We start from the raw sequence: 14,152 nt of genomic DNA, 5'->3' as shown, positions 1-14,152 counted from the left end.
ATAATCCCTTAAAAAACATTTCCAGTCCGCAGCAAAATTTTCACACATTTACTCTAACGCCAAAAGGGTTTAATGTCAATGGCCTAAGCTCGCTATATGTCTACTTGTAGTCCTGGTAAAGGCTTAGAGTTTCTGTAATCTGCACTGCAGAAAGGAATATAGTCTAAACCAGGAGATTAGTCATATTGGTGTCAGGTTCCTGTCGTGCTAAACCGAAGCGTATTATCTTGGGTGTAAAAGGAATCACCCTGCATGGGCAACATTTGTCTTGTTGTTCATTAAATGCCTTATTTTTACCTACTTTTATTCCTCAAAATGTAGTCTGAATGTTTATGTGAGAAAGTTGATTTTTCTCAATTTTGATCATCTATAAATGGTTTCCAGCCTTATGATTAAGTCGGTTTAAGCTGACCTTCTTGTATTACAGTATGGGGGTTATATTCACCCCCAAACTGTTATGAGTAGTGTTTTATGGTGTCAGCGTGCAGTAAGAATGCACCGCACTTTTTAGATTAACACAGTCGGACCAGATCCGAATTTCATCCAACCCACAGTCTGTTTATTTGACACACAAAACATATTTTCTCCTAATGGTCAACTCAAGTCAACTGCAGTGGGAGCTCAGGGTGAGCGCCCAGACGCTGTGTAGCTGACTCATGTTCCTGTGCGTATTACTCACAGACCACACACAAAGGACACCTTGACAGCGGAGTACACAGTTGCATGTTTTGCATTCTTCCGAATCCCTTTCTTAAACATATCCACAAAGCAGCTCCCCGTGATATAAAAGCAATTTCTCTCACTTTCTCGATTCCATTCTTTCGGACAAAGAGTCTTGCTGGCCTATTTAATCAGGATCAGCTGGTTGCCAGGTGAACACAATTAACCTCCTGGTTTGACAGATAAAAGCCCGCGCTGGGTTCCTTGGATGACTATTGAATGTTTCTCTGTGAGAACATTGGAGTGAATCGTAAATGGATAAATTAAGTGAAAATCATTTTGAATCATTTTGAATTGCCAACGAATAGAAAAACAAGTGCGGTAAATTAAACTTCAAATGAAACACAGTCACAATAATCCCCTCTAGTAAGAATAATCACTGCACCAGCTTCAGGTAATTTATGCCAAGGAGTGCATACATATTTTTACATCATTTACCAACAAGTAGACACAATTATACTTTGTACTAAGTTAACTAACAGCGGAGTAAACACTTTAAACATACATATTGAAGAGCTTTGACAAGTGCCATTGACAAGCAAAGGAAAAGCCTTACATAAAGTGATTGGCATGCAAAGCTTTGAGCCCTCGACAGTCCCGTAAATGCTCAAGATCAGGCCATTTAAGTCAAACGGCTACTTCTGAACCACAAGCACCACAGACCAGAAGTGCATTCAGCGTGTTCAGTCACATCCTACTGGCTTTTAGAATTGTGCTATTCTCACACAGCGGTCGGATGTTGTCCGCCATTACGTCCATTCAGAGTCAGCCTCCGTGAGGAGCGTGTTCTGAACGAGCCCTCGGGGTGGAAGGACTCAGGCCTATCTTCACAACGGAAGACCATGAGGAAGCCGTTCCTGTAGTTTTTATTCATCCACCCGTAGAGGAGAGGGTTAGTGAAAGTTGAACCCATGGCTATGATGTGGAACACGGTGTATATCAGTTTGTACTCCTTAAACCTGAGCACCAGATCCAGATCACTCGCCAGCTGAAACACATGGAACGGCAGCCAGCAGATGGCAAACACCACCACCACCAGGGCCAACATCTTGGTGGTCTTTTTGCGGCGGTTGATGCTGTCGCTGCGGCTGGACGGGCTGATGTGATTCTTCAATTTGACCCATATGCAAATGTAAGCGTAACTGATGATGGCCAGAGGGAGGATGAACTGTAGGAGCAGCATCGAGAGGCTGTAGATGACTCCGCCCTTGCTGGTCCCGTGGGGCCACCTCTCAGAGCAGACGGCAATGCGCAGGTTGATGGAAGGGATCTCCTCGTGGCGGTACTCTCTGAAGATGGCCAAGGGTGCTGCCAGGACAGCAGACATGGACCAGGTGAGGGCCATGATGAGGAAGCTGGAGTGCCAAGTGAGGCGCCGGCCCAGGTGGAAAACGATGCAGCGGTAACGCTCCAGAGCAATGACGGTCATGGTCAGGATGGACACGTGCACACTGAGGGCCTGGGAAAACGGCACCATGTGGCACAACACGGCTCCAAACTTCCACTCGTCCAGCAGAGTGTAAACCAGAGTGAAGGGCAAGCAGAGAGTGTCTACCAGGAGGTCGGCCAGGGCCAGGTTCGCTATGAAGAAGTTGGTCACTGTTCGCATTTTTCTGTAGCGAATAATCATGTAGACTACGAGAGTGTTGCCCAGCAGACCCAGCAGAATGATGAGGGAATACGCCGTGATCAGGATGATCTGTACTCCGAGGTGCTTGGTGATGTCAGTGTGGAAACCAGGGTGGTGTGAACCCGTGCTGTCGTTGAGTTGAAACCAGGTTTCACCAGCCGCCCCTTCGCTGGAGGTGTTGCATGTGTCTGGTGGGCTCATTTTTATCGGTGGGTGATGTATTGCTGATCGGTGCCACCTGAGGAAAGAACATGAGAATGGTTTTTGACACAAGCCCGGAAGAATAGTTTTTCTAACCAAATACGAACATAAAACAATATCGATTGTCATTGTGCAAAGGCTTCAAGTGCACATGTCTCTCAGATTTCTGCATTCCCTGTCAGTGCCGACACAGTACACCAGTCACTTGTCCTCACCGAGAGGGTGTGCCATGTGCCCATGAGCCCTCACTTGCTTCCCACTGCTTTAACTTGAAAGCCAGAGAGCTGCCACCTCAGGCGTGTTGGTGTTGGAACGCTTTTTTGTACCTCTGAATACCTCCTGGCCCACTATCGTCCTCCCTTTGTGCTATAATGCAATAAGTCTGTTATTTATCCCCAGGGTATCCAACCTCGGCAGAGAAAGAACGGGCAACAGCATTGACAAAATCCAACCTCCAATGAAAATCTGACTAAACAGATGAGATACAGACATACTTATTATTCCGTACATGCCTGGAAAGGGCAGGTATCATTGTAAATATCACACTCTTGTTGAATATATTTTGTACTTAACTTGAGAGAGAAACAAGGAAAATTGAAAGGTTATTGAAATTCTTTAAGGCGTGCAACCAAATTATTAGAACACCTGCCCAACACAGTATTGAGGAGCTCGGTGTTCTGAAAAGCAAAGAAAAAGGAAATATGCGGTCATTCCAAACACTCACAAAAAATGGACAATGTTTTACCCCGAGCAAACCCCTGTTTCCCGGGTGGCCTGGGATTACAGATTTGTTTGGTTACAAGATGCTGTTTTTTTGCAAGGGACACAAACACCTGTGTCATTATAAAGACTAAAGGAAAATGATGAGGGAAGCAAGGCAATCAGCACGAGTCAGACAGTACAAAGCCACATCATTAGGGCCGCCGACTGCTCGCATACCGCATGTCGGCATTGCATGAAAGGCATATTTAGTATGCCTAATTTGCGAAAAATGTATCAGGGCTGGTTAATGTTATACCATATGTTAATATCTCTCTTTAGATTCGTAGGGTATTATCTTGACATTTATGATAATTCACCCGAGACAGGCTGAGAGCTTCTGCTGGATACAGAGAGAACATTTGGTCATGGCATGTGTATAAAAACTAATCTCCATTCGACTCTTAATCAACTGCTAAATCCTCCTGCATCCTCATTTAGCAGAAGGATGCTAATTTCATTGAGTATCAGCAACAACCCGAGTCTTTCACAATATCCACAATACTTATTTTGTTAGTGTTGGAAAAACTGCATAATGTTCTACCTTAGTACGACAGAAAGTCTGTGCTCTTTCACATAGAGGCACATGGTGTTCTGGGTCATCTGATAATCAAGATCTTTGTGCGTCGATGTTTATAATGTTAAAAAAAGGGGGAAACTTTAGTAGCTGTTCAGCAGTGGTCAAAATCAACTTTTCACATCGACATCTAATTTTGAAAATTCTCTTCATAAATGACTAAAACAAACTGGAAACCATTTAGTGGGAGGTTTTATCTTTAGTGACAAGACACTTTTTAGTTTCCTCTGCTGATGCTGTAGCCTCACATACTGAAATTTTCTTTCTTTAATTCCCAATTAAATATTTTATTGTGAAACGTTCCACGTTCCTTGTTGCATTGTTGGTTAACTTTATCGTCAAATGTATCTAAATGTTACACAGATCACATTGTCTTCTCTGCAATTAACTTCAAGCAGCAAGTGTGTGGAAGCAAACGTGTGTCTGTGTGCGTGTGTTCGTGTTGGTGATCTCTAAACTGGTGTACATTAAATTCCTCTATCCAGTCTCTGGCTTCCTTACAGACACTATAAATAAGGTGCATAATGAATATCCCCTGGGTATCCAACCTCAGCAGAGGAATTGTGAGCCATGAAAGGATTTACAGAATAACTCAAATGTTTGTAATAACATGTGTTGCAGTGCTAATTTACTAAAAAGGCATCCACTTTCCTCGTGCATCCTTTGTCAAAGTACACGGACACACACACACACACACACACACACACACACACACACACACACACACACACACACACGCACCCAGCAGAGAGCAAGCATATTGGAGGCGACACATAATCAAAGTCAAAGCACCCTTTCTGATCGAAAATGGTAATCCAGGATCCGAGGCTGATGACTAATTTTTAATTACCTGCTTGAGCAAAAAAAAAAAACCTAAAAAACTAAACAATTTCAATCGACTAGGTTGTGACCTCTACATACTGACATTAAATTGTGATGAGGATTACAATTCCGCATCAAACGTGCAGTGATACTTCGGTCGTGCCTAATTTATTGCCACTTGGTTTTACTGAACCGCACGAATTCGAACATCCCCAAGTGAGCGCTCAAGGCTTATTCAACCGTCTGGACAGGTGCAAACCGTTTGCCTCCCGCACGAATAGTAAGTACGTAACTGGGACACTTTTCAGATGCAACTCTCAAATCCAAATTACGCACATACAGACCAACAATTTCAGCAGTTACGCCGCGCAGAATAACGGATCCTTTAGTATCTTTCTCCTCAGAGAGCTACAATGTTGTCACTAAATTACCCTCGCTGCGTTCAATTAAAATCCAAAATAAACGGCATTCACACATTAATGGACTCACCTTTCCCACTACATCTCCTTTTCCAAATGGGTCTTGACAGGAAAGCGGCGTGCAACAGAGCTGTAAAATATGGAGGCTCCTCCCAAACTGAAGCGCCCATGGTGCGCATCTTGTGTGTCCGCCTGTGCGCTCCTGATGCAGTTCTACAGGATCCACATCTGCGCCACGGACCGTCAGCAGAGATCTGTGCCTTGTAGATCTTTGGTGTGTTCTCACCACTGCATTACACATGAGAGACGTTTGATTAACTGTAACAGAATGGCATTAAACGCGCAAACCCCCGGTCTTCACTTTATCTATTGTATATAAGCAGTCATCACATTCTACAGCCTCCTATTTCTTCGTTTGATTCATGTGAATAAAACTTTTAATGAACTTTGGAACAATTTAGACTTGTAAAGCAAATCCTCATATTGCTTTATTTGAGGCTTTCAATAATCACACGAGAAGCAATAAAACTAAACTGTTGTGTTGTTGTGCAACAAACCATTTCTAATTACACAATACAAATACAGTTAGACATATTTAATTCCCTGGGAAGACACGTCTCACAAGATAATATACGAGCGCTTGGGTTAGTTTAAGAGGGTTTGGTTGGGGATTTCAATCATTTTTTTATGTTCTTAGTCAGTCCCTTGATTGTGTTCCTCTCCTATATGGGGTTCAAACAAATGGATGTGTTGTGTGCCTGAAGTTATTTTTTCTCATATAATATAGCCTGAGGTTTGTGAAAATATAGTGGCTAGTACATTTGTCCAGGCTGACTTTGATATTATGAACAGATATTTCCAAGGAAAGCTGAAATCTAAAGTACGTTTTTACAGTGAAATATATTTGATTCATAGACTTGAAAAATAATCCAGCAGTAAGACATTTATAATTTTACATAAATAATTTGCAGCCACCATGACTCTGTTTGAAAAGGGATAACCCTGTCACACTACATTGTATATCAGATTTTGTGCGTATTTCAGAGTCAACAGATAATTAGGGAGCTGAAACATGGTGTCAATTTAAATTACGCACAAAAAACAAAAAATAAAATGTTGGTAAGATAACAGGATGTCTCCCTTTAACCGTGTCTCTACGAGTTGAGAGTTACCTTTCACCATCCACTCAAATTGATATTTTACTGTATGACATGATAATTATTGAAATGATTGGCTCAGCAAGAAAATTAGTCTTATTGATTGGGGCAGGCTGCCTTCCCCCCTAAAAGTATTCCTTCAATTATGGGAGCAGACCTCCATTTTCAATGGGTCAGTCGATTCACATTTTATTCAGCCTGACATGAATGCCCTACAGATAATGGATTTATGTCTTCGCTACAAACATTCCTGTACCTCCAACTGGTTCCCAAAGTAGTGAGGAGATTTTACCACAGACAACATTTTTGCATATATTTAGGTTAAAGCAGCACTATTGTATAGGGTTTGTATCTGCATTACCTGTGCTCATATTAATCAACGTACTTGGTTAAACTGTGGCGCTCCCTTGATTCCCATCATCCGCGGCTCTCCACTGGATCACTGTTCCCGTTCAGGCCCTCTGAGGACATTATTGCCTCTGAGCTGATGCCATAAGTGACTGTGGCGTCTTTGCGTCGCACAGCCACATGTTGATGTTCTTACTCTCTGTCATTCTGTGTAGGCTGGGCAGACGAATCAACGTCGGAGCAGAGGACAGACAAATTGGCAAATCCCCATTCAAACCACCTCCACCTTTTTTTGTTGCTCTTAGTGTTCTTATACAGGTGGAGACTGTAGACCTAATGCTGATAACAGTGTTTCCTTCTTCACCGATGCAGACAATTGATTTACAAGGATGGACTGTGGAGTCTGCAAACATGGGGTCTGAATTTGTGACAGCAGTTATACCTAAGTTATACCTCCTGGTATACTTTTTTTTCCCGCTCCATAAGACGAGGCCAATGTGTCAAGGAAGTCAAACCTGATCCTGCATGTCTGATCTATATATCTACAAACATTATCAATATATAAGGCACTATGGACCCCAGGTGTCCATTAAACCTTAACCATAATGCTTCCGGAATATGGACGTTTTAAAAATTAGACTGAAAGTCACGATGCCTTAGCCTGTGGCTCTTTGATTGTGTCCTTTGTTTTTAAAAATTCCATAGACTATATAAGACAAATCTGTTTATACCCTATTATCTGATATGAAACAAATGGACCAATCACAGGTGACTTCACATGTGGCGCATGCGCAGTACGCTTGTACGTTCTGTCCCAGCTGGTTCGAGAAAACAGAGCAAATGGAGGAACTTTGAAGTATTCGTGCACTCGTTTCTCCGAGCAACAGACGACGTAAGTTCACGAAAGTGTTTCCTAAAACGTTTTCAATAGTTCCACCGCCATTTGTTTGTTTTTGTGTCGTTTGGGAGGCGGTTTACTGGCTGCTACACGTAAGCTAAACACTAGCTAAGTTTCACAGGCAGCTCGTTCTGCCAGTACGTCACGTCATCACAGGAGGCTTCACGCGGTCCGTGCGATGTCTCCTCCCGGGAGCCCTGACGAAAACACGCACTTGAAGTGGCGTTTCATCACGAAGTTGAAGCCTGGTTCTTTCGACCAAAAAAAGAGACAGTCAGGGAGGGGCACATCTCTCTCTCTCTCTCTCTCTCTCTCTCTCTCTCTCTCTCTCTCGTGGATCCAGAATCAGACGATCCTGATCAACAGGAAGCGATTTCTGCAGTGTCTTTGATCCTTGTTGTCGGTTTCGTTTTCTCTTCAGCTGACTTCGCTAAAATCACGTCAAACATGTGATCTGTCCTCCTGTTTGTCTCTTGCCGCCCCTCTCTCTACCAGGCTTTTGCTTTCACTTCATCGTGGACAGGCTTTCTGGAGAGGAACGCACCATCAACCATGGCTGCTGCTGCTGCTGCTGCTCCACCCGCCAGAGGCACCCTGAGAGAGGACCTGACATGCGCCATCTGCTGCGACCTGTTCAGGGAGCCGGTCATGTTGGCCTGCATGCACCACTTCTGCAAACCCTGCATCTCCAGGTACTGGAGAGGAACGCAGGGCCCCGTGAGCTGCCCGCAGTGCCGCAAGGAGTTCAGCTCTAAGCACTTCCAGACCAACTACCTGGTGACCGCCATGGTGGAGAAGGTCCGGGCCACCACCTCGGACTCTTACATCAAGAACCTAGAGGTGAGTTCAGGCCTCTGCTGTCGGTGGGGAGATCAGTGTTTGGTAACCACACAGCTGTATGGCTGTGCTCCAAAGTAAACCTATTGATCGAGAAGGAGCATTCTGTTATGTAAGCTGAAAACACTTGTTGTGTATCTTTCAGCCCACATCCGTGTTTATTTGACCGTAGTTCCGCCATCAGCCTCAATTGCTTGGCCAAAGGTCACTCCCCACTCCCTTCTAAATGAATTAGAGCAGAGGAAATGGTGAGCGAGGCAAGAAAGATCAAAGCAACCAAACCGAATTCCTCTGAAAAAAATTGTACTCATGATCCCTGTCAATGTGTTTAATACTGTGCCAGAAAGGTGGTTATTCGTTTAAAAAAAAAAGATATGTTTATTTGCTATCTTTCCTAAAGAATTGATTTTAAAAAAGGTGAAATGACTACATCGTCTTAAAGTCGGTACTTTGTGCTTTTGTTGCACTAGATCGCAATACATTTGAATGTGTTTGTGATGTGTTTAATCATTCATACGATGCATATTAGATTTACATCGTATACATCTTTCATTAGAATGTCTATTTAATCAAAAGTACATTCTACAAAACCAAACCAAAACCAAAAAACACACCTTAAAGTCAATGTGCAAAAAGTTTCGGTCTCAAACTAAACTGAGCATTTGACGCAGCAGTATTTATTGCAGTGTGGTTTTCCTGTTCATGTTCTCCCCTTGAGCTAATGTTTCTGTCTCCACAATGATTTATAATGCATATTGCTGTACAGAAACAACTGAAAGAAACTTTGGACAGTCATCGGCTGAAGAAGGAGGACTTCATCAACGCTATTCGCAGAGACAAAGACAAGATGGACACTATAAAGGTACAGTGGTCCTGCGGCTGCAGCACTTAACCGATAAGAACGCACGTGAAGCTCCCTAATGGCTGTTTGCAGTATGTCATTGCAGGGTCTGTTTAGTGGTGTTTGCAGATGGCGCTGAGGGACAGTTTGTGCTTTGACATGTAAAGCATTGCATTGGGCTTGCGCTCGGACGCATAAATGCCTTTTAGCCACTGGCTTCATTGTGTGTTAACTATGCATAAGCAATCCTTTAATCTAGTCTCAGAGTGCATCAGACCCCTTTTTAATGAAGCGTTGAACAGCTGAAGCCACGGGACAAACGGCAGAAGAAACGCGAAACAAACAGGCACAGAGGCGACAGAAAGATGAGCACTTCTAATTTGTACGAGACAGATGGAAGATAAGAGCTTGAGGGACGTTCTGCGTTCTGTGCCGTGATGATGAACAGCCGATCCCTTGTGGCTTCCACAATCTGTACTTAGTTTTGACATGCAGATCATCGATGCCGTGTACTTTTGCGGAAGCTTCTCAGAGGTTTATTCGCGCCGACTGCAAGAGGCTGAATTAGATCCTCCACCTGTGACAGGTTTTTTTTCTCTTTTTTTTTTTTGGTTTCAGAGAGTCGGAGCAGATCTGCAGGCTCACGTCAAAGAGGAATTCAGAGCTCTCCACCAGATCCTGCTTGACGAGGAGGCCTGCTCGCTGGAGCAGCTGAGGAGAGAGGAGGAGGAGGAGCTGGAGAAAGTCCGGCGCCACCTGGAGGCCACGGAGCTGGCGGTGCGGGAGCTGGAGGACGGTATAAAGGCGCTACAGCAGGCTAGCGCTGCCACCGAAAACATCGTGCTAGCTGAGGTGAGTGTGCGTGAAATGTGTTGATGCCTGAAATTACCCGTGAATCATGTGTGACAAAGTGTCATGTATTTTAACCTTTTGAATTTTGCTTCCATTAGAATTTTTTTTTTAATGTTTTGCTTCCATTTGAAAACATGTTTTTTTAAAAGTTGTTTTTCTTCTGCTTCCTTCTCTCCAGCTCCCACAACTTCGGTAAGTGTTGTGACTGACTGATTGATGGTGCCGTTTTTTTTCTGTACCCATCATGATTTCTACCTCAATTTAGTGTCACCTGCACTCAGGATAAATGACCCTTTCTAAACACGCGTTTGCTTTTTTTCTCCCCCCCCCCCCCCCCCAACAGGCCATGTGTGCGGGAAAATATCGCCCCAGAGTTTGATGCAAATGCTTTCAGGAATAAATACATGGCTCCGTTACAGTACATCACATGGAGAAAGATGTTCAAGTCGTTGAATCCAGGTAATTTCCCATAGGATTTTTTTCTTCTTTTTTTTGTATTAGAGATAAGATCCATTACAAGCATCCAATCAAAACCGGTAAGGAGAGACTAGTATTATTTAAAGTACTAAGGACACCAGTGTTGCCCATACCATTATAATGAATGAATTATAATGAAGTTTGATAGGGGAAACACTGCACTCCATTGTTCCCCTGGGATATATTTTCATTTGACACTCTGTTGAGTTTTATTACCATTTAATGAATTGTTCTACCCCCAAAGGTCCATCCCCATTAACGTTCGACGTGGAGACCGCACACCCGAACATTCACGTCTCCAGGGACAAAACGGCGGCAGTCGAATGCGACGTCGAGGCGCCACACACGGACAGCAACAAGCGCTTCCTGCAGTGCGTCAACATTTTGGCCGCCCAGGGCTTCCAGTCAGGCCGACACTACTGGGAGGTGGAGGTGGGCTCCAAACCCAAGTGGGACCTGGGGGTGGCGTCCGAGGCCGTGGACAGGCGGGCTCGGATCAAGCTGAGCCCTGAAAGCGGCTACTGGACGCTGCGGCTGCGTAACGGGGGGGAGTACTCGGCCGGCACGCAGCCCTGGACGAGGCTGCGCCTGGGCTCCTGCCCTCAGAGGCTCGGCGTGTTCCTGGACTGCGAGGAGAGGAGGGTGTCCTTCTACAACGCCGATGACATGAGTCTGCTCTACTCCTTCGCCGGCGGGCCGCGGGGCAAGGCGTTCCCCTTCTTCAGCCCGTGCATCAGTGACCGCAGTCAGAGAGCTCCGCCTATCAAACTGCTCCACTACCCGCCCGTCGCTCTGTCTGGCTGACGGACCGGCTGAGTGCACCTTCAGAAATACGTTTCGCTTTGCAAGAGCTGCTGTCATCACTCGGCTATGAAAGAAAGAACAGGCCTGCCATTTGGGAGGGTTGTGGTTCTGTAAAACCAGTTTAATATTTTATTCAGATGCTTATTTTGTGTTCCATGCGTCGATGATCAGATATGGCCAGATGCATCTATTTTCTATCTGAAATGAACCTAATAGCTTTTCCTAGTTAATTGCAAAAAAAACATTTACACTGCTACTATGATGAGGATTGTTTGATTTTATAGGAGCAGAAACATGAAAATAACAAAATGCTATATTCAACCATTGAATTTAGATGCATCATTTGATTTGAAGTCACACTTTATCCCTGTTAAAATCTACATTTGGTTAATTTTCCCTTATGTCAGACTTCCCTTTAGCTTGCTCATAAACCGCTCAGATGAGCGCCGTTGATTTACATCGGCAAGAAGCATTTGTTCGCTTCACTGAGATTGAACATTTGATTAAATGGTTCTTTATGTTATAGTATGAAAGTAAAGTTTTTTACCTTTTTAATTTTTTTTTAAAAGATTACTTCTTGCAGCTCCTTTATTCATTATTTGTGGAATTCTAGAACACGTGCATGTGGCTGACAGTGGATACAATGTACACTGCTTTGTATTGCTCAATGACATAACATGAATATATTTGTGTGCAGCATCCTGTCAGTGCTGTCTACTTGCATGTTTGATCATTTCCTGAAAAGCACCCAAACAATACCTGCAAAAGCTGCCGATGCAAATAATAAACCAATCACTTTTTCTTCCTTAAATAAACATTGTCTCTGCAGCTGTGACACTGCATTCTTCCACGACCTCACATGAAATAATCAAGGATGCTATTAAGCATCATCAAGGCAGAACACAAGACTCTGAACACACGAGCCGCCACTCAGGCTAAAACAACAACAGCGGGCGGCCTCTCGGTTATCTTCACAAACACACAAGAGCACTGACGTCCTGTTTCCTCCAGCCAGGTGAAAGGTCGTCTAAACAGAGTGACAGTGGGGATGCCTCTGGGATGGGGGGGTAGTCTGAAAGCAGGATGCTGCTGCCTCCTCCGCAGGTTGGAAAAGTGGCACAATGAGCTGATATCCAGAGGTGGGACCCGAGCTCTTCCTGCTCAGCGGATGCAGAGGGTGCGTCCACGATTCACTGACAACCCTGCACGCTCACTTCGACCCGTAAATGCAGCTTAAAAGTCGACTCAATCTCAGGTGAAGAGAGCAGCTGCTTTATGTCACATTTTTGCTTTTAATGTTCATGGCTGTTTTTGGATCCCGTGACCTTTCTGGAAAGCCGTTTGTTTGTTGCACTAAACGGTTCAATATTACAACGACGGCAGGCCTACCTCATCTTTGTTTGGGTTAGAAGCTATTTGTCATCAATGGTTTTATGATGACAAATGGGAAAACAATAATGTGTTACACAGCTGTACAGTTCCTCTCAGCTCTGGAGTGGAGATTAGTGTTTTTTAGTATTTCGCTTCACCACTCATCCATTTTATTTTGAACAGCAGGGAGCTCTGAAAGAAATGCGTCACCCACTAAACCGTCTGTACATCAATCACTCACAAAGAGTAAATCAGCATGGGGGCACGTTTAGTAGCTACACGATATAAAAACGTCCTTTCACAAACCCTCACACAGCTTAGTAGTATAATCCAGTGCTTATTGTGAGCGAACAAAGTTGTTGCAGATATTAAACAATGAAATGAATTCAATCTAAGAAGACTTTTCTCAATGTCTTGATTCTGCAGTGGTAGCAGAGGAATGAAAGTTCTCTTCAAAAATTCAAGGTAACACAGGTTCATTTCGTTGATATTCAAAAAGGTGGGTGATGTATTCCTGATGCTACAGCGACTGCACTTTACGCGCCCAAATAGCGGACAAAGCATCCCGCTATCTGGTGAACCCAATGACGCATTTAGCTACGGAAGAGCCAGATGTTTTCATCAGGATTTGGTTGAAACTTAAGGAGAACTAACAGGAAGGTAATGGAGCTACACCACTCCTAATGAATGCTCATGTATCTTTGTATCTGCCAACGCTTTGCCGACGCATTTGCCGAATCGGCTTTATCTGGCGGGTAATATATTAACGTTGTCTTGTTCTGCTGCCCTCAAGTGGCCAACACACACGTTTAAAACAGCTTCAAATTACAACAAGATGCGTTTAATTCAACTTCTACACCATTTGTTCAAAACTGACAAATTGGCTTTGGGCCCCGGCTTCAGCCAGAGAGAGAGAGCGTGCGCGCTCCACATCCTTCCTAGTAGTAGTAGCTGTGGGCCCGTAATGTGTTTCCTGACCTGAGGACGGGCCGGATGGAGTGCTGGCGTTTCAAGGACGGGTCCTTGAGTTGTCTCTCAGGAGCCCGGCAGGATTAGGAACTGAAAACTTCATCATTTGACACAGCAGGAGCTGACCGCGCTGTTCTGCGTAATGGGCTGTTGTTTGTTAACGCTGTTGTCTGAATGACTCGCCTGGATGCCTCTGTGGGCACTTTGTTGTTACATGGAAGCGCCTGAGGGGCCGACGTGTCTCTCACATGATCTGTTTTATATTCATAATGAGATTTGGTAACTCCCCGAACGTAGTTTTTGTTGGGCTATCAACACAATTTAGTGTGTTTATGTTCCTCTGAAGCTGACAGCGCTGCGAGGCTGAAACCAGGAGAACGTTTTAATTACAACCATTCCATCACAACATTGTGTTCTAAGGTCACAGAGGTGGATTTCCGTAAGGGATCCTGAAGGGGGGGGTGGAGACG

General features: G+C 44.2%; 2 protein-coding genes across 2 annotated transcripts; one reads left to right on the top strand and one right to left on the bottom strand.

The window, feature by feature from the left end:
* Positions 1 to 537: 537 nt before the first annotated feature.
* On the bottom strand, positions 538 to 5,416 carry npy7r (neuropeptide Y receptor Y7). Its single transcript, XM_040173879.2, has 2 exons — positions 5,199 to 5,416; positions 538 to 2,588 (listed from the first exon to the last, which is right to left on the bottom strand). Exon 2 carries the CDS (start codon positions 2,549 to 2,551, stop codon positions 1,442 to 1,444), a length of 1,110 nt encoding a protein of 369 aa, XP_040029813.2. The 5' UTR covers positions 2,552 to 2,588; positions 5,199 to 5,416; the 3' UTR covers positions 538 to 1,441.
* A 1,981-nt stretch (positions 5,417 to 7,397) lies between these two features.
* Positions 7,398 to 12,170, top strand: trim105 (tripartite motif containing 105). The gene is made up of 7 exons (XM_040173853.2): positions 7,398 to 7,525; positions 8,027 to 8,371; positions 9,135 to 9,230; positions 9,828 to 10,061; positions 10,240 to 10,253; positions 10,405 to 10,520; positions 10,783 to 12,170. The coding sequence occupies exons 1-7, from the start codon at positions 7,412 to 7,414 to the stop codon at positions 11,340 to 11,342; spliced, it is 1,479 nt and encodes a 492-aa protein (XP_040029787.2). The 5' UTR covers positions 7,398 to 7,411; the 3' UTR covers positions 11,343 to 12,170.
* The last annotated feature ends 1,982 nt before the right edge of the window (positions 12,171 to 14,152 follow it).

The sequence above is a fragment of the Gasterosteus aculeatus genome, chromosome 4 (assembly GCF_964276395.1).
Source record: "Gasterosteus aculeatus chromosome 4, fGasAcu3.hap1.1, whole genome shotgun sequence".
Lineage (NCBI taxonomy): Eukaryota > Metazoa > Chordata > Actinopteri > Perciformes > Gasterosteidae > Gasterosteus > Gasterosteus aculeatus.
Note: the sequence above shows the minus strand (reverse complement) of the source record. Positions and strands in the feature narration are given on the sequence as shown.